Genomic DNA, 19,842 nt, shown 5'->3' on the forward strand with positions numbered 1-19,842 from the left:
CCTTAAGTCATTGGCTGATTGTTACGATGCGCTTGGTTCCACTTCTCAAACATGAACAACTGATCCATGGTCACTGTTGGCTTGGTCTCCCAGTACACCTTGTGAATGTCATCTCGGCTGATGGCCTCCACATTGATGTCTCGCTGGATGGCATAGAGTCCTGACTTCTTCATTAGACCTGCAAGGTCAGAGCCCGTGAAGTTGATGGTCCAAGCGGCAACCTCGGCCAGGTCCACATCGGGAGCCAACTTCATTGATCGGGCCAAGCCCTTCAGGATCTTTAGACGCTCATCCTTCTCGGGTGGGCCGACATAGAGTGCCCGATCGAATCGACCTGGTTGCAGGAATGAGTCATCTATAGCTTGTGGAAGGTTGGTCGCGGCCAGCACCATGACTCGCTTGCCATTGGCCTGGTCCTCGTCATTCAGACGATCGAGTTCGATGAGTATCTGTGATATCAGACTCTTGCCATGCTGACCACTTGCATCACGTTGTCCAAATATCGACTGGATCTCATCGATGAATATGATTGAAGGTGCTGTACTCCTGGCCACTCTAAACAGCTCCTCAACCTGCTTCTCAGACTCTCCAATCTCGCCCTGTACCAACTCTGAGATGTTGGCAGCAATGAAGTTGGCATTGGCCTCAAAGGCAACGGCACGTGAGAGGAGTGTCTTACCAGTACCCGGGGGTCCGTAAAGAAGAACGCCACGAGGTGTCTTGACACCCAGCCTCTTTAAAGCATCGCCATGTTTGTAATCCCATACCACCATCTCCATGAGTGATTGCTTGACCTGATCCAATCCACCAACATCATCCCATGATACCTTTGGAATGGATGGTGTGAGTCTTGACAATGAATTTGCGCCTGGTCGTCTTTGTTGTATCACACTGTTAACAAAGTCATCCCTAATCAACTTGACTATGGTAGTTGGGAATGATATTGTCAGTTCCATGTTCGAGGACTCAGTGAGGTAGATTGCAGACTTACTTTCTCTTAGGTTAGTCGCCTGTGTTCTTCGATATGAGTTGATTTTGGCTTGGCGGACGAGGACAGCTATGTCACCTCCAACCATTCCACTGCAGTCATCATTAACTTGTCGTATTATATCTTCATTGTGTGATTGATGATCCACTCCAAACTCTGACCCAAAGTGATTCCTAAAGATATCAATTCTCTTCTTTGGTTGTGGAGGTTCAATCTTAATCTCGTCCTAAAGATTGGTTGGTTGATTGAATGGTACTGTTAGTTATCCATTGGTCGACATCCAACAACAACAGCAATACATACATCAAACAATGTCCTAACTATTGAATTCAAATTCTTAACTCTCTTGGTGATGCCAATCTGATGATGGTTGAGGTTATTAGTATCGATTGACACCGTTATTGAGGGAGGCAATGTCCATGGGTGTACATACTACAAATATATTGTTGTTGTCCTCAGCTCCATCTTTGAGCATATCTACAAACGCATTGACAATTGATTGATCAGTTGTTGAACCAGAACTTGAAGAACCCTCTTCCCTTGGGCTTGGAAACAGTTCATCAACATTCTCCATGATAACTAATCACCAATCAAGTGAGGTCAGTGTTAGTGATTGATTCATTCACTTGAATGACTGAGCATGTATACATACATATTACACGCTTTAGTTGCTTGACCTCGTAGGCTCGCTGTTGAAATCCTTTAACATATGAGGAGTACTTGATAAGATCTTGAGTTGATAGAGTTGTGATGACGTCGGCCATGCCTGCGTCAACAATCTCCTTTGCCAGGCCCTTTGCAAGTGTTCTCTTTCCACATGATCCTGCACCATATATTAGCAATGATCTAGGTGGCTTCATACCATACTGACGATACTGCGCACTCTTGATTGGATTGAACTTGATGTTCAACAATGTTCTGATCTTTGATCGTTGATCATCATATGAGTTTAACTGATCGATGTCCAACTTGGATGTTTGTGATTGCTCCCTGTCATCATATTGTATGATCGTGTTGTTTGTTATCATGCGCCATGTGTCTGTGATTGCACCACTGCTTGCTCTTGATTGTGTAGCACCTCTAAATGAATAGTTGCATTGATAGATCATACCTGAGCGAAGCATGATGTTGACGACGCCACCATTGGTTTGTAGAGCTGTACCCGGTGCAAGCCCTGCAATGGGATTGATGAGAAGTTGTCGAGTATCAATGCCATGTGTGACTGATCCTGATGTAGTCGTTGGTACCAATGTGCCATCGATTGATGACATCAACCTTTGATGACTTAGTGTTATACATGACGCCACTGGTATTGACTGTCGAGACACTGCTGACACTTGTATGATCGACCCATTCTCAATTGATAGTGCTTGCATGTGATCCTTTGATATCCAAACTGTCTCTGAGTATGTGTTGCTGCCGCTGCCACCAGCACCAGCTGTTGAGTATGTCGTCGACACATTTCGTTCGACCAATCGTTGTTGTATGTTTAGTTGCACGATTGTAGCAGCATCATTGGCATTGATGTGTCTGACAGCAAGCAATGATTGATCGAGTATGTAGTGTTGCAGCAGTGGTACCAATGCTGGAGTAGCATAGATTGAGTAACGAGTGTTGTTCAACAGGTTCACATGTCGCTGTATGAACTGCTGCTCCCTATTCTGATCGATGAGAAGAGGCAATAGAGTCCTGACCCTAACTGATACCCAACAATCTGTATCTTTATCTTTACTCATATCTGTATGAGTGTACAGTTCTAAGAACATATCTTAATAACTTTGATACAAAAGTCGACATAAAACTCAGCACATCATTATTATTATTATTATTCATTGAGTTGAACAGATAATAGTGACACAAATAATATATATTATAACAAATGGATAAACTTCCCATATTAATTATTAAACAATATGTCAATTATTAGTCGAAGGTGATTATTTATACAATCAAGTTGTTATATTGATTGACCTTACTTGTATATCAATGGTTTGTAAACGATTTTACCCAATTGTAAAGAATATAATTGATTCATTCCAGTCTGTCAAATCAACAACAACAACAACAACAAAAAGAAGCCTATTGAATAAGCAAGGAATAATGGAGAATACACCAGAGATCTTAGTAATCAATTGTGTTGAAACACACAAAGAGTTCAATCTTCCTCTCACATCATCACTTTTATATCATCTTGCGAACTGTGAAAGATTGGTACTTGGTAGAGATTTCAATCAAATCAATTGTCAATGTCATGGTGTGACATATCAATCAAATCAAAGCAAGAGCGGAGTAGTTGTTTGATCTCACCCAGCGCGGCATCGTCCACTTCCAACTGATGTGGCTTAGTACTCTTGTACCCTGTTGTGTTCATTCGATCGATACATTGCTGTGTCATTGTCAACAACTCAGTGTCTGTGATCGTGATTGGGACATCACGTTCTGATGTGAATGATTGATTGATGAACTGGTCGATAGTCTCGCACGTCGTGATCAATGTGACCAAGTTGTCCATGTTGTCCATGTCGATCTTGCTATCACACTTTGGTTTGAATAGCGCATTGATACCTTTGATCTCGTTGATAATGTCATCGATCGTTGACTCACTCTGTTGCACCATGTCTTTGATCTTTGATGTGACTTTGTGCTCTTCAACGACGAGCAACTCATGCAGCTTTCTGAAGTGATTGGTGACATCACTGTGATTGAGTGAGTGATTGATGGATGTGTCTCTGCCAACTTCTTCAATGTACTCCACAACAGTGTCAGTCTAGTACTTGCGCATTGTTATATTGTTGTTGATCGATCAGATTCCTTAAACCGTCTACACTCTCCAAGTCATGCTTCTTATGATCGAATGTCATACATATTGAACAAACAAGACAATTGCAATCGATACATATGAACTCTTGTCTCTTGTTATGTGTTGAACATATGCCATCCTCCTCCTCCTCATTGTTGAATTGCATAGTTGTTATTGTTATGAATGTATCTGTTTGACAATTAATGAATGAATGACTTGAACTGATCAATTAAACACGAAGCGAGAGATACACTGTGATTGATCAATAGGTGTATCACTGAACTCGTATTTATAATGATCAGTTCATCATATCAACTACAACCTTTGACTTTGTTGTTTGTTTATCATTATGTTTTAAAGTTGTTATGTTTGGGTAATGTTCAGACTGGCACAACAAGTCTGTTGATGAGTACAACAGTTGCTGTTTATAGTCCACGGCCATATTAACGCAAGACCTATTATTATACCCTTGTCTGACAGATCTTCGATACATATAATCGTATCAAGCTCAATAAACAAGAGATAATGATTTCAAAAGTTGCAGCATTCCTTTTTGTTGTCCTTCTCGCTTCGCTCGTCCACGCTCTTGTCATTGTTTTTTACTCATTTCCATGAGGAAGTTCGGTTGTCCACCATCATTGTCTTCTCCAAGGATGATTGGACGATACACTTAGACAACGATGTTATACATGTATGATTACATTCGCAAAGGAGTAGCCATTTGGCCATAGTATGGTTTATTGTTATAAGTCATTGTTGTTATTTTGTTGTTAACATGTTGTGCGATAAGATTGATTAATTGTTTGATTGATTGGTTGATTGAAAGAAGGTTGAAGAATGTCGGATCGAGAAGATAAAGGGAGAAGAGAGAGAAGAGAGAGAAGAGAGAGAAGAGAGAAGAGACCAGTGTTGATACTGGGAAAAAGGAAAAAGGAGAAGGAGTGAATGAGTGAGGTTGGTTGGTTGGTTGAGGTTGTTGTTGTTGTTGTGGCAGGATAAAGTTTGGGTTGTTGGATGATAGAGATAATGGAGAAGTTGTTGTTGTTGTTGGGTAATTAAAAATAATAATATAATTATAATCGGACTAGATATATATGGTATATTCTAATGTGCAATGATGCCATCGTGATCTTCTTTCTTCCTCTTGGATGGCTGCTGCTGCTGCTGTTGCTGTGGTTGTGGTTGTTGTGGCAGCTCCAGTACACCATACTCACTGTTATCGCTGCTGGGTGCACCGCCAGACATTAATTGGCTGTGATGACCACCTTCGATGACATTGTGATGGTGATGGTGATGTTGATTGTTGTTGTGATTGTTGTTGGTGTTGATGTTGCTGAGGTTGATGTTGCTGAAGGGACTCGAGTGATGTACTTGGTGTTGAGCGAGACTGAGTGGCGAGCCGGCAGAGGGTGACGACATGGTCTGGGCCCTGTGAGTTGCTTCGTGCTTGTACTTGATGTCGCGCATCTTCATCTCCAATGTCATACGACAGCCGACGCATTGACGCGACATGTAGCAGTTGTGGTTCAGAATGAGATGGTTGCGGATGGCGTTGAGATCGCCGCGCTCCGCGCAGCTAAAGTGTGGACACTTGAATATGTAGTTGGTGCCAAAAGGACTCTCGTCCTCCTCGTCATCAGTGTTGCTCTCGCTGTTGCTGTGGACAATGTTGACAATGCTAAAGTTGGTGTTGTTGCTGCCGTTGCCACCAATGCCGCCACCACTGTTGTGCTCCATACCACCGACCAGAGAGTGGCTCAGACCGCCGCTGTATGGGCTACTCTGGCCGCCGTGGTAGGGACTGCTGCTGGTGCTGCTTGTGCTGCTGCCGGTGCTGCCGCGAGGGGCACTACTGCCGCCGTTGATAATGCTGCCAATGCTGCCACCAATGCCGCCACTGCTACCGACGCCATAGTGGCCACCGCCACTGACACTGTCATTGCCGCTATAATATTCGTCATCGTCCTCCTCACTGTCGCCAGCACCTGGTGAGAGCTTGCGTTTCAGTGAGTTGGGCGTCCAGTCGGGCATGGGTGGACCTGTGCGCGTGGCGATAATGCTGCGCTTGACGTCCAGTGCTCCCCGTAATTGACATCCCTCGCAGCTCTGGCGGTCGAGGCAAAGATGGATGTGCTTGCTGTTGCGGACGTGGCTCTTCATACCCTCGCGTGAGGCGTACCAGTTGTTGCACGATGTGTGGGGGCACTTGATGCGTCCGTCCGCCAACAACATCTCGATAGACTCAAAGTCCTCGGGGTCGGCCTCGAACTTGGAGCGACGGTAGCCGCGCTCGTTGGGGCATCGCGCATATGTGCCCGTGCAGCCATGGATCGCCTTGCAGTGCTCCTCGACGTTGGCAAAGTTGCAGCACTCGCCATTGCAGTTCTTGTGGAGACAACGGATCTTGATCTTGGGCTTGGTGGATACGGGTGACAAGATCTTGTCGGCGTGTGTCTTGCGTCTATAGATTCGCTCGTTTGGACATTGTTCGTAGACGCCGCCACACTGGTGCATCTGTGAGCAATGATTCTTTGTATAGTCCTTGTTGCATCCAACGTGCAGACAGGCCTTCTTGTACGTCTTTGACATGGCCTGTTGCTATTGCTGCTGTTGTCTGATGTTGTTTGATATGTCTGTTATGTCTGTTGCCCGCCTGTTGTTGTTGTTGTTGTTGTTGTTGTTCAGTTGCGTGATCCAGGAAGTAGTAGTTGGACAAGGTTGTGGATTGATGAGATGAGTGGTTTAATTAGCAAGTTGCAAATAGCTTGTGGGCATTGATTGGTTCAATCCAATCCAATTGAACTTGATCCTATCCAATCTATCCTACCTTTTGGATTGGTATGTCCTCCGGATGTTGTTGGGTGATTGATGTTAATGACGGACTGGTCGAAGATGGTTCGTCAAGAGTGTGTTGTGTGGGTGAAGTTATGGGGCTGTGTGTTGCTACTTTGGGCGCGCGAAGGGGCGTGATTGATTGAGGTGATATTTAGTTTTTGATCGAGTAATGAGGACTCTCTCAAAGCAACGTGTGTGTTACTTGAATGATGTTGATTGGCAATGGGAATGTTGGTTGGGTTAATTGATTGATTGACTGAATTATTGATTGATTGATTGTTGTCGTCGTTAAAAGGAGGAGGAAGAGGAAAATGGATGTCGCAGAAAGTTATATAGTATATGTTGGTATGGTACAGAAAATGGGAAGTGATGAGGATGATGGCTGAAAAGTGAGTGATGGAAAAGGTTGGAAGGAAGGAAGGAAGAGGTAGGAGAGAGTTTAAAAAAAAAATGTTGACTGGGAGAGGTAGATAGGAAGAAAGAAAGAGATAGGTAGGTGGGTACTATACAATGTTAAAAGATGACAGGATGAGGAGGGGATAGGAAGGAAAGAGTGTTGCAAGCAAACAAGACACGCATAACAACTCAACGCAACATCAACAACAACAAACAACGAAGCGAGAAAGAAGAAACAAACAAATAAAAGATGTAAAAGGGTGTGACACTCTCAATTGGTCACCTGATGGTTTGGGTATTCTCGGTGGTGCGGAGTGGTGATGGTGGACATCCCTGTCATCTAATGCATTCCACAATATTGATTTTGTTGGTTTTGTTTGTGATCAGTTGTTTGGTTTGGTTTTTTTGATCTTTCTCTGCGAGTGGCCCCATCAAAACACTCTGATCAATGAGTGATGGCCAGGCTGCTTGCCGTACCCCTTTGAGGCGGCAGATGCTCGTTGGTCCTGTTTTTAGACACATGGCTCGACCGCAAGTTGCTTGGGTCCTTCGTCACCCCATGTTGAGAGTGCGCGCATCCCTGATTTTTAGATCTTGATTCGGTTGCGCAATCGAGTCGCTGTCACTGATCAGTGGAGGGCTGCATGGCCCACATGGGCCTATCATGAGCATCCGCTTGATTTCACTTGAGGTATAATCAGGTGAGTGCGGATGTATCTTGGTTGGCTCCAATCTGCCTGCCGAAATGATGACTGTGACCCAAATTTGATATGGATTTGTTCTCAATGGTATGATGACTGATTGCTTGGGTTATAAGTTCGTTCCATTAACCACTCGAAGGCTGCGATCATGCTTGCATACGTCGTTGTCTAAAATAGACTCTCTTTTTAGAGATATTTACCAAAGTTACACCATAGGCTACTTTTGGTTGGTCTTTGGGGCTGTCCAATAGGCCTGCACCTCTCGACTACGTTGGCTGGGTCTTGGATGATTGCTCACGGGCCGGGCTGTCATCCATCATCATCTGATACTGCCAAGTTGAATTGAAAGATACCGGTTGTAACCACAATTTCTGGTTGATGGCTATCACCTTTCATGGTGTGACCAAACAGATATCTGTTGACTTTGGTTGGAGCATTCAGGTCCCTTCCATTCCCAACACGTCAATGGAAATTTCAAAGATGGAGTTGTTGACCATGATCATCACCAAGTAGTAGCCATGCCACACATGATGAGGCGCACGGATTGTTGTTGTTCGTGAACACTGACTGGGTAGGGTATGATGTCAAGTGATTTAAATATACTCATGAATAAGTGATGACTTTAGAACCTTTGTCCATCCATTAAAGTTAGTTTTAATGGGTATTCGGTAGGTGGTGTTCCAGAACTTGGAACGAAGTTACAACAACAAATAGATAGATAGATCACTAGAGATGGCGAAGGTGATTGATTGATTGTTGTTGCTAAAGCAAGTGCCGCTTTGCCATTGTACCCTTACATTTGCCAACATGTTTACATCGTAACCAGTCACCATGTCCACATTGCAATCGATCCCACTGCCAACCAACTTGGTTTGGTTGTTTGGTTGTTTGTTTGTTTATTCTTACTGTGATTGTTGTCGCAGCTAGCTTTAATTGGTTGTAGTCAACACCAATTTATCATCACACTGGCAGTATGATTATTATTATATGGTCGTATCTCTTATAACCTCTCACTCAACCTATCTCTATCTCTCTATCTAACATCCATACAGGTACTAAGTGTTTAAACTTTACTTTATACGTCAATTGTAATATGTCCAATTTGTTTGAGTATGTGTGTGAGAGTGACAGGATGTTATGCTTGCAACACCACACAAACAACACTGTTTGACGAGGTTTCGTAAATGATAAACACTCAACACATGACAATCGTTCATTCATTATTTCTCCACATTCTCGAACATTCACAAATAATAAGGACTAACTTTCTTGATTTCTTTTCATTCTACTTCCTGGATTTCTTGACCTCATTGTTATAACAAATACAAATACGAAACCGTACTTTATAATCTCCATATTATTATCTCTATTGATTATTTATATTGTTATTATCTCTTTATTCTCAATTCAATTCAAATTATTATATTTCCTCTTCCCCTCAATTCAATCAACCACTCAACTCTTTATCTTTAATCCAATCCCAATCTACTAACTACCTTAATAATAGCAAAATGGAATACAAATGCATGCATGATGATGATTGTAGAAGATGTTTCAGTTCTTTGGAGGATGTCCGTAACCATTGCCTCCGTGTACATGGTTGCTCCTGTCAACATAATGGCGATTGTCCTAATGAGACGTTCTACACACAATCAAGATACATTGGTGCACCTTTTGATTCGCTCGGTTCCAACAGATACAATATCCCACTGATGCGTGAGTCGTCGTTTGTCAAATCGTCAAGTGGCCTTAATAATTACAACACCTACAACAATACCAACATCACCAACAACAACAACACTATCAATGGGGTCGTTCAATTGCCACAGTCCATCCTCACGTCCGCTTTTAATAGTTTCTACTCCACCTCGTCTACATCCATTACCATCTGAGAAGTTGTATATCAACCTATCACCACCCACCTACGCACGTTGCACCTATGGTCCCGTTGACCATCACACCTTTCCTTCCTTCCTTCTACATTATAAGTCGACACATTTGGTAAGAACTGGTTCCACAATATTGAGTTGGATGGTTCGTGGACCCTTGGACTCAGTTGGCAAGTGGCCAACAAGAATGTATATATTATTATTATTGGACATCATCATCATTGATTTGGTTGGTTATTGGAAGAATAGACAATCATGGATGGATGAGATTGAATGACCGAATGAGCGAACTACAAGATAGATAGATATAATGGATCGACGATTAGACAACTACTTACAACTTTGACAAATGAATACAATCGCAACCGACAACAACAACACCACAAGAAATACCCTCCTATCACAACAGACAAGTAGATCAAGATCACGCTTGACAACGGCAAGCAAAGGTAAGAAGACCTTGGGCGCTCCTGTACAAGTCTAGCAACTCTGGACTATGATGGTGATCCTTCTGGTGCCGACGCCAGCCAGTGACCTCTTGACATTTATAATAAACATCAAGTTATAAATATAACTTGGTTATCCTTTATATTGTATATACAGTCTGCTTCTGTTGTCTGTCTCGCTCAATCACAGCACAGATGGTTCTGGAGAGGTCATTGAGGAGAGTTGTTGTATCGAGTCATTGATGGTAGCAATGCACTGTGTCAGCTCGTTCTTGATTGTGGCAGTATTATCATCAGACACCAGTGCTAAACCTTTGGAGTTGAGCCAGTTGTCTGTCTCAATGAACTTGAACGCCTGATTGAATGTGTCATCATGCAACTTAAGCTGTGCCAGCTTCTTAAAGATGACCTCCTTTCTCCTGTTGTTGTCCATGCTCTGGTCATCATCTTGTGACTTTATGTTGTTGTCGGTGACCTTGGCATCGCTCTGATGATGGTGTTGTTGTTGTTGATTATGATGATGTGCAGACTTGTTCGAAGTTGAATGTGAGTCATGATCGGTTGACTTGCCATCCGTGTTACTCCCGCTCTTGTTGTCTATGCTATTGCTACTGTCTATCAATGTATCCTTTATATACTCATATTCATTGTCAATGTCTGCACTGCTAAGGTCTACATTCTTTAGTATATAATCGAATATGTCTAACTTGGCATTAGATGTAGTCGTAGTAGTAGTGGCGGTAGCATTGGGTGTTGTTGCTGTTGTAGTGTTCTGTTTCTCAGTCTGTAGTTGTTGTACCAGATCATTGAGATACTCTCCATTCTCCTCCAGTCTCTCAATGTTTCTAAAGTCCTCTTTAATATGTTGTAATGTAATCCTAAATGACATTGTTATATTACTTCATGTAGTAATGTATTAAAAGATTGAATGATTGAAGTTGCAACTTCACGAAATGGATGTTTGAGTGTGGCTGACGTGGTGACAAACTTCCGCGAGGAAGTGGAAACAGCAACAGGATGGATGGGGGTGAAGGTGGCAATCGATGACTAGACCATGCGATCGCTGAGGTGAGGGTTTTATTGTCCAGTCATACTACTCACCTCAGCGCTACGACATAAACATTCCATGAAGCAGTCTGTGGGATAGAGTCTACCTCAATATAATCACTAGAGGTACCAAGATGCTCCAGTAACGCCTCTTGCTGTTTGGCTTGATTGATCTCCAACTCCTCCATCTGTTCCAGGGCTCCCTTTCTCTGTTGCTTCATCTGTTTCTTCTCCTTATATCTCAACTTGTTCTCATCTACAACTTCCTCCTCTGCCTCATCCACTTCCACATCCACATCATCAGCCTGATCATCATCATCAACCTTTGTAGCACTCTTTTTGTTTGATCTAGTGTCACTAGTATTGATGCTATCATCTTGACTGGGTTGGTTGACCTTGCGTTCGTTACGCCACCATACACGAATATCCTTGAATCCAGCTTCCAGCATTGCCTCCTTGAACTCGGCAACGGTCCACAATCGGAAGTCATAGACAAAGGAACGCTTCAGTGACGACTTGTCAGCAAATGAGAATGAGATACTGCACATGATCTCATTGGTCAGTCCATTGTAGTGCTCCTTGGACCATGTGTAGACAAAGTCGTCAAAGCGACGATGCTGCACGGTGGGCGTGTACGTGGCCTGGTAGCCACCAAACAGATCGCAGACGAGCACGCCATCATCGACAAGGCTCTCATACGCCGCTTGGAAGTATCGTAGCATGAGTGAGCGTTGATGGAAAAGACAGATACTGTAGTTGAATGAAGCGATCAGGTCCACCTTGGGGTCTTTGACATCAAGCACATTGGCGCATTTCATTGTGACGCGCTCACCAGCAGCGCCGGCCTCTTTGACATGGTGCTGCATGCCCCATTGTAGGGTGGCATCGTCAAGGTCCACACAGAGGGCGGTTCGCTCCGGGTCTGACTTGACCCACTCAGTGGCCAGGATGCCCGTGCCAGAGAAGTCCTCTTTGAAGTGGATGGCTTTGCGATGACGGTACAGATGGAACACCTTGTTGCAAAAGCCAATGTCTGCCTTTGGACTTTGCACAGCTGTCTCATAACATTGATGTCTATCAGCCTTGTCAGCCATTGAGCTTGTCTTCATATTCCATCCACCTGCTCCTGCTCCACCGCCAATCACATCATTCACATCCTGATTAGGATGTTGAGTACTGATCAACTTATTCTTCTTATTATTCCTATCTTGTCTCTTATCTTTCTTTGTCATACCTATCTGTTTGTTGATGATCTTATGATTGTTAATTGCTTCAATGATAAATGTGGGTGTGCCCTTTGAGGCTGGGGCCTTCATGGTGAGTGTTAGAGTGGCTGGGCCTCAATCAATCAATTTTGGAAGTGGGGGGTGCACACATATCTTGATCACCTGACCCTTGGTAAATCACAATCACAATCCATTGTCATTTTTTATTAGTTGGATAACATCTGGCGAGATGGACTGGACTTGGATGACTCTGACCTTCCTCAGGTATAGGGCAACAGATCGATTGGTGACGATGGTATTGTCAGCCTGTAGCTGATCACTGAATCGCCTACTGATTGCCCTGGGTCTTATGACAAACTTTAAGAACTCGGCTATCCTGTCCTCGGGCGTTGGTTGCATGCTAACCACACTCTCGATGGCTTCAGCGTCCATCAAAGTGGTGTGGAGACGACTGTTCAACAGCACCACATCATTGATGGCCTTGGAGTTGCAGCCAAATGATCGCATCGTAGTGATAAGTGTACCATAGAAACCATTATGGGAGGGGCTTATCTGTATGTAGTCCAGAATGTCTACGGCCTTCCATTCACTGGGTGGCGTGCCCTTCTCCAATTTGTAAAGGTTGAGTGAAAGTGTGAAGAGTGTGGCAAGATTGCTGGACTTGCTGCCTTTCACTAGTTGAAGACTGGCCAGTACCTCCTTTGCTCCTCCAATGTCTTTGTTGTTGATCATGTTCTGGCACTTCATAGTGTCCACTATGTAGCTGCTTCCGAATTGAATCAGTTTGAATCGCTCAAAGTCCTCGCCATCAATCTTGATCGTGCCGCGCGCCACATGCATTGCCAACTGATTCCAAGTACGTCCAGACACTCTTATATTGTCCGACAACATCTTCTCGATGAGTTGCATGGCCAGTGTTGAGTTGATTGGATCATTGAGCAGTTTCTCCAACATCACATTGCGGAACATTACTGATCTACGAAGCTGAGGGTCCACATACGTGAAGAGGACCTGAAGTCCCGCCTCGTCAAACTCGTCGCAGAAGCTGATGTAGTAGTTGGGCGTGAACAACCATTGTCTGCCGCGATCGCCCAGCTCGTTGCACCAGTACTGCATGAATCTCTCGTTGGTCCAATTGTCGCGGAGGATGGTAATCGCGTTGGACAGGGCAGTGTAGTCGAGTTCAATGTTGGTAACCGACTCAAACACCATCGTTAGTGTTCGCGCCAGTTCATCAAACAGTGGAGCGGGTATATCTGGATCGATCTTTTGTTTGTAATCGCGTACTTGATTGCACAGATCGACCAGGCCTGCCTCGACCGGGGTGATGATGCTACTCTGTTGATCCAGTTGCTCCTTGAGTGTTGGGGGCCTTGCAATGAAGTGTTCAAATGGCAAGGCCATATGCGTCTTGATCTGCTTGAACTTTGCGCTTTGTTTGTGGCAGTCTTCAAAGTTGAGCGAGTGGCGCACAAAGAGCAGGTTCTTCCAGTGCACTGCTGAGAGCTTGGAGGAGGGCATCAGGTCGTGCTGTGTATAGTGATTGGCGAGGGCGTACGAGATCAGTGGGGAGTCGAAGTTGTTGGAGTGATACCAGTTGAGTGCCGGCGAGAAGTGACCAAGATGTAGGTAGTATAATATGACCATCTTGATTGTGTCCGTATTTCGCTTTGTCGACGCCGATTGTAGTGGCTTGGTCAGTTCTGTGACGATATGTGTGGCGCCCAGACGCTCAGCCAGAACGATCAGTTGGGCATGTAGATCTGACATGCTGCTGATGATGCCAATGAGCTGATGGCTCGGGCGTGTAGCATGTAGAAAGTAGAGGTAGCACAGCTCCACCGGGGGAGCAGGATGCATGCATAGCCACCGATCCAACACCTCAAAGTAAGCCGGGGTCACCGGGAGCTTCGACCCCAGGATGTCTTGGTATATCGGTAGGTAGTCCACCGGGGATAAGCTGTTCTTGATCTGTGCGTAGTTGTCCAGGGCAATGTGTAACGATGACTCGTTGAACAACGCCCAATGAATGATGCGCAACCATGTCGATGGTTGGATCTCGATACTGTTGGTCGCCAGTAACTCGAGTAGTGCCATGCATACATTGGCATGCTTGCTGGCGTCGAGCGTGGATATGAATGAGGCCAAGTTGGTGGTCCACCACGATGTGTGTTCCGTGCATTGATCGATGTACTTCTGCAAGAAGGACAATGCACCCGAGATGTCGCCCATGCGTCGGATGTAGTGATTGAGGTAGATGCTGAGCATTGGTCCAGAATGTGTGTCAAAGTTGGCTTCAAGCAGTGCCAGTGCGCGCGCGTAATCCTCGAGGTAGAGCAGCGTGTCCAACACGGTGGTCACATCGATCGTGCATGTGTTGTCCGTCTTTATGCAGTTTATCTGTTCGAAATACTGTCGCAGCCATTGTTGGTTCTCGCCTGCCATGACATAGTATCGCAGATTGAGCTCTATGAATCGTCTGTTGTCTTTGAGTCCTCTCTCATTGGCACTAGTAATCGCGCGAGACGCTTGAGCAAGATCGCCACACTGCAGGAAGTGTTCAAAGAATGCATTAAGTATATTGATGTCCAAGAACTTTGATGATATCAGCTTATCAAACAGTTTAGACGTGTCCTCTGATGAGCCATTAAGTAATATATGTCGCGTCGCACTCAAGTCTGGCCTGCCATTGATTGATTGAGTAAGTGAGTGAATAGCTCGCGGCAGGCAGCAGATGTTAGGTCAACCTACCCATTGGCCCATGTTGCAATCTTATGTGATGTCTTGAAGGAGTCGGCGTATTGGTCAACGGTGGTGGGGAAGGGTATCTGTGTCCTGGCTTGATTGAGTTTGTTGGTGAGGACACTGCCAGGTGGCGTCTTGATTCTTCGTTGATGTTGTTGATGTCGTCCACCACCATGTCGCCCATCGTTTATAGTTGGATTGTTCTTTGACTTTGTGAATATTGTTATTGAAGGTATAATAGCTGTTGTTGTCTTTGTTGTTGATGTCGCTGGATCTATTGCATTTGTTATTGCAGCTTCTTCTGCACTCATCTTTGCTTTTGTCGAAGATGATGCATATGATCTATATGATGTTATACATCTTGTCCTATCACATAACTTCATAAGACTAGACCATATACATGGTCTTGAGCCAGACACTGACATTGTCATCAACATCATCTCTCTAGCTCTAACTCATCTGAAGTCATTCGTCTGTCTCGTCTTCAAACAGAATGAGCTCAAATCACAAAATTGGGTTGCAACAAAACACAACTTCTCAAGGCAATTTTTAGAATTATCTAGTTATAAACAATGTCTTTTATTATTATCTCTATCATTATAATAGGAATACAAGTGTGATTAGGGATGAAGTAAGTAGTGTTGATGAAATAAGTACTACTTTGGATGCAGAGTTTCCATGGTCATCTTGTCCATCAGGTTGTGTTGTTGGAGTAGTTGCGCCTGTTGAAGATGGGTTGGGTGGAGTCGATGTTGAGGAGGATGATGACGATGAAGAGGATGAAGATGGATTAGGCTTCCCAGATGATGAAGAGGAGGTTGTATTGAGTGAGGGCTTTGGTGTTGAAGGTGGCTGTGTCACTGGTGGCTGTGTTGAGGTTGATGACGAGGTTGTAGTTGTCGTTGAGGTAGAGGATGTATCCGAGTTGGAGGGTTTTGAGGACATGCCAGCTGATGTATAGGTTGTATCTGTTTCTGGTAATGGTACTAAACTACCAGAGATAATAATACCATTCTCTGTAGTATATTGGCCACTTGATATGATTGATCCACCGTTTGAACCAGCATCTGAACCTCCCGACAATGTACCTATTTGGGCATTTATAAAGGATACCAAAAGGATCAGAAATATTATTGATGATTTAAATATATTATTGGACATTGTATATTACAAAATAAAGAGTAAAGTAGGTAATAGTATTAAAGAAATGTTACACAAATAATTGATTGTAATGTTAGAAATATTTAGATAGTGATTGATTTCAACATTGAGTGATTGAGTAGTTTATACTTTACGATGGTCGTTGAGATGGAGGAGAGGCTTCCGCACGGTGGAACAATCAATCACACGGGTCCATGTAACTGGCAGGTAAAGTTTAAGTATATCAATGTTACCAGAACATCTCCAGTTTGAGACCCAAAAACCATTTCGTATGAAGGTCTCAGAGAGAGACCAACTTCCATTGCCTTCATCCCATTGAGAATAACCGCCTTTGCTTAACACATCACACCACTTAACAACACAACACTACATACCCATCAAGATCTTTGTTTTAGAATTGTAAGAACTATGCGGAAGTATAACCGACCAAACCCTTATTCATATAATGAACAATGATCAAAACAGTGTTTTTTCGGTATTTTTGTTTGTCGTGGTGAAAGTGGACCAACCATCATGGTTGCCTTTTGATCAAAAGGGGTTTGAATTGAGATTGTCCCTGGTATTTTTATCGTCTTATACTTTGATCAAGTTCATAAACTCTTACCATCAGACAAGACTATTATACTATAATCAGTTCAAGCCAAATAATAAGAAATCTAATTAATCAATCTAATTGGTCACTAGTGTTCATCATAATGATCACGAGTGTGACTGTTTGTTCAGGAGGAACTTACATTTAATAGATTATATTTTATTGATTGATCAATAAGTGTGATTGTGTTAGATCGTATTACACTCTAATATCTCAATCAATCAATCCAATAATATTAGGTCAGTGAGAGAGTATCATCATTAAAGAGATGAGGATGATGAAGTTGGGGTATGAAACCAACCAATCTGATATAGGTGTACAATTACGACGACAACCATATCGTTATATCGTGGGGATTATTGTACGAGTTTGGTACCAGGCCAAGAATATATTCATGTTATAATTTGATCTCCATGGGTGGCTCAAATTCATTCAACCATCAATCCATATATACAACCTGCGATCCAACCATCGAGCCAACTATCCATCCATTACTCATGAGTTACTTTATTTACATACATCAATCTTTTTGGGTAGAGGTAAGGTGGTCTAATATCTCCCTATCATTCACCATTAATTCACTCATTCAATCAATCTTTCTCATTACCAAGAGTGAAATAATTCGAACTAAAGAAAGGTATCTTGTCGACACAGTGTGGATCAAGATCGTGATATTGGGTTGATCAACATCGCAGAGACAGGTCATTTGTGGGTAAAAGATGAATAGTGTTGGTGGGTGGAAGAGATATCAGATTAGTGAGTGTGTATATGGCTTAGAGTGTAGGTGTGTAGGCGTCTCTACCGGATCTTGATATAAATGAATTGATTTTCCAGGTGATAGATGAATTAATTAAAATTTGTATTTAATTATTACCATTAATACCGAGGCAGAATTCGGATATGTCTCTTGACACTTGTTTATTAAACAGGGATACGTCCTAATCAACATGATCCTTTACAACCAACAAAAATAAACAAAATAAATATTAAAATATAAATACAATTCGTGTCACATCATTTAACGTTATCAATCAATCAATCAACAAATAGTTAGTTAATTAAATATTTAAATATTCCATCCATAATTAATAATTCAGACTCCAATTCAATTCCATATCGAATCCAGCTCAATCACACAATCAATCATTTCAATCAATTCAGAGTCATTTAAAATGAATCGTTCACTTTAGTATTTATGGTAATGATAATGTCACTGATGGTCTGTTCGACCTTGGCATTCGATGATGACCGTCGCCCCGAACGTCGCCCTGGCTACAAGAAGGAGACTCCTAGACCTGAACAAGACAACCGACCAGAGAATGACAATAGACCAGATCAGGACAATCGACCTGAGAATGACAACCGTCCACATGACACTGATGTTTCGCCCGCTGTTGTTGCCACCCCTGCCCCTACTCAGACCCCGACCCCGACCCCGACCGCTGCTCCCGCTCACCATGATGATTCGTCTAAAGGGGAGACTGAAGTCCCACCAAAGTAGGAACTGCTTAGGCTATAGCTCTTAGGGCTCACTCTATCAACTTATCTCTCGGGTTGCTGCTGCTGCTGATTGCTGCTTGCTTGCTTCTTGCTGCGCTCTGGGTTCAGAACTGACACACTCTCTCTTTTCATCCACGTGCTCTGCTCTCTTGTATCACATCCATTCATTCCTTTTCATTTTCAATCAATCATAGCCGTAGTGGCGCTTACAATATGCAGTATCATCAAGGTAGTGACCAACCGGTAATGAACAACAGACAAGGACTTAGGCCACCACAATGGTAAGTAGTAGAAACTGGAATAGTTCCAATCAATCTCAGACGACTAACACACTCATACTATTCATCACTTTAGGCCATCCTTCTTCTAAACATCCACTACTACGATGATGTAGGGAATGGTTTAGTGATTTAAATAATGTATGTGTATCAATCAATTCAATCAAACAATCAAGGAATCAATCAAGTCAATCAAGTCTTTTCAATTTCCTGGAGTCCTGCTCAAGGCCAAGCCAATGAATGAAGAATGCAAGTTGCCATCTCTCCCGTGCGCGCGCGTGTGAATAAATGAACTCTGTCAGGCTGTCTGGGTCCTGGTCAATGAAGTCCCTTGGTGCTGGTACCACAAGGAAGGATGTGTCGTCCCGAACTAATACCCACATGGTGTTAGACAAGTTTAGACCCTCTCGCATGACCCTCAGCCAATGTCCGAACGAGTCCTGTTGCCGCTGTTGCTGTTGACCCTGACCGCTGGCCCAGGTTGCTGATGCCCTTGGATGAAGTATTGACCGCTGGTGATCTGATTGAACTGCTCCTATTGCTGCTTCTGCTGTTGCTGTTGCTGTTGCTCATGCTGCTGCTGGTGAACCAGTGCTGGGCTTTTTGAACTGGTGATGTTGCTGGAGTTGCTCTAATGTTTGATCTGGTCTACCTACCGACCTACCTACCCTTAGATAGCTAGTTTGCTCTGTTGCCCCGACCTAGACGATCGTAAGCCAACGTCTGTGCTCCAACGCCCGATCCAAGATGATTGAATGAACCGATGGTGCTCTTCCTCTGCCTGGGACATGGAGTGGTCCCCAAACAAGGTATCTGTATCAATCCACTGACGCACATTTGTACTAGTCAATGGAATCAACATTATCAAGAAATCTTCAAGTATCTCTTCTTCTTTCTCACTATGGCAGGTGAGTGTACATGGTTGGTTGGAGTCATTCATCATCAAGATGGTGGTGTCAAGACCTACGAAGGCCAATCAATCTGTCCAAGTCCAATGCCAAGTCAAGTCGCCGAGACATCGAATAAACGATGGGACAATACCGATGTCCCTTCCACCTGCGTGGTGGACATGCCGAATGAATGAATGAATGAATGAATATGTGTGTTTATGATTATCTGTTTGTTGAATTATCACTATTTGTTTGATTTTAGTCAAAAGTTGAAAAAACGAACGAAAGTTGATAGCAATCACCCACCCATTCATTCAAATCAATCAATCAACATACAGATAGGAAGAT

At 43.4% G+C, this 19,842-nt stretch overlaps 7 protein-coding genes across 7 annotated transcripts; 1 reads left to right on the forward strand and 6 right to left on the reverse strand.

Moving 5' to 3' along the window:
• Positions 1 to 2: 2 nt before the first annotated feature.
• Positions 3 to 2,204, reverse strand: SAMD00019534_054460 (hypothetical protein; the record flags this gene model as incomplete). The annotated part of the gene is made up of 6 exons (XM_012898937.1): positions 3 to 922; positions 992 to 1,214; positions 1,292 to 1,348; positions 1,422 to 1,567; positions 1,641 to 1,911; positions 2,100 to 2,204. 6 exons carry the CDS (start codon positions 2,202 to 2,204, stop codon positions 3 to 5), a joined length of 1,722 nt encoding a protein of 573 aa, XP_012754391.1.
• Positions 2,205 to 3,224: 1,020 nt separating this feature from the next.
• SAMD00019534_054470 (hypothetical protein) lies at positions 3,225 to 3,886 on the reverse strand (the record flags this gene model as incomplete). The annotated part of the gene is made up of 2 exons (XM_012898938.1): positions 3,225 to 3,684; positions 3,852 to 3,886. 2 exons carry the CDS (start codon positions 3,884 to 3,886, stop codon positions 3,225 to 3,227), a joined length of 495 nt encoding a protein of 164 aa, XP_012754392.1.
• A 1,006-nt stretch (positions 3,887 to 4,892) lies between these two features.
• SAMD00019534_054480 (hypothetical protein) lies at positions 4,893 to 6,377 on the reverse strand (the record flags this gene model as incomplete). Its single annotated transcript, XM_012898939.1, has 1 exon — positions 4,893 to 6,377. The coding sequence occupies one exon, from the start codon at positions 6,375 to 6,377 to the stop codon at positions 4,893 to 4,895; it is 1,485 nt and encodes a 494-aa protein (XP_012754393.1).
• A 3,862-nt stretch (positions 6,378 to 10,239) lies between these two features.
• Positions 10,240 to 10,944, reverse strand: SAMD00019534_054490 (hypothetical protein; the record flags this gene model as incomplete). The annotated part of the gene is made up of 1 exon (XM_012898940.1): positions 10,240 to 10,944. The coding sequence occupies one exon, from the start codon at positions 10,942 to 10,944 to the stop codon at positions 10,240 to 10,242; it is 705 nt and encodes a 234-aa protein (XP_012754394.1).
• Positions 10,945 to 11,152: 208 nt separating this feature from the next.
• Positions 11,153 to 12,418, reverse strand: SAMD00019534_054500 (hypothetical protein; the record flags this gene model as incomplete). The annotated part of the gene is made up of 1 exon (XM_012898941.1): positions 11,153 to 12,418. One exon carries the CDS (start codon positions 12,416 to 12,418, stop codon positions 11,153 to 11,155), a length of 1,266 nt encoding a protein of 421 aa, XP_012754395.1.
• A 93-nt stretch (positions 12,419 to 12,511) lies between these two features.
• SAMD00019534_054510 (hypothetical protein) lies at positions 12,512 to 15,384 on the reverse strand (the record flags this gene model as incomplete). The annotated part of the gene is made up of 2 exons (XM_012898942.1): positions 12,512 to 15,011; positions 15,080 to 15,384. 2 exons carry the CDS (start codon positions 15,382 to 15,384, stop codon positions 12,512 to 12,514), a joined length of 2,805 nt encoding a protein of 934 aa, XP_012754396.1.
• A 2,649-nt stretch (positions 15,385 to 18,033) lies between these two features.
• Positions 18,034 to 18,696, forward strand: SAMD00019534_054520 (hypothetical protein; the record flags this gene model as incomplete). The annotated part of the gene is made up of 3 exons (XM_012898943.1): positions 18,034 to 18,323; positions 18,521 to 18,607; positions 18,681 to 18,696. The coding sequence occupies 3 exons, from the start codon at positions 18,034 to 18,036 to the stop codon at positions 18,694 to 18,696; spliced, it is 393 nt and encodes a 130-aa protein (XP_012754397.1).
• Positions 18,697 to 19,842: the final 1,146 nt, after the last annotated feature.

Source organism: Acytostelium subglobosum (assembly GCF_000787575.1).
Source record: "Acytostelium subglobosum LB1 DNA, scaffold: scaffold10, whole genome shotgun sequence".
NCBI classification, from domain to species: Eukaryota; Evosea; class Eumycetozoa; order Acytosteliales; family Acytosteliaceae; genus Acytostelium; species Acytostelium subglobosum.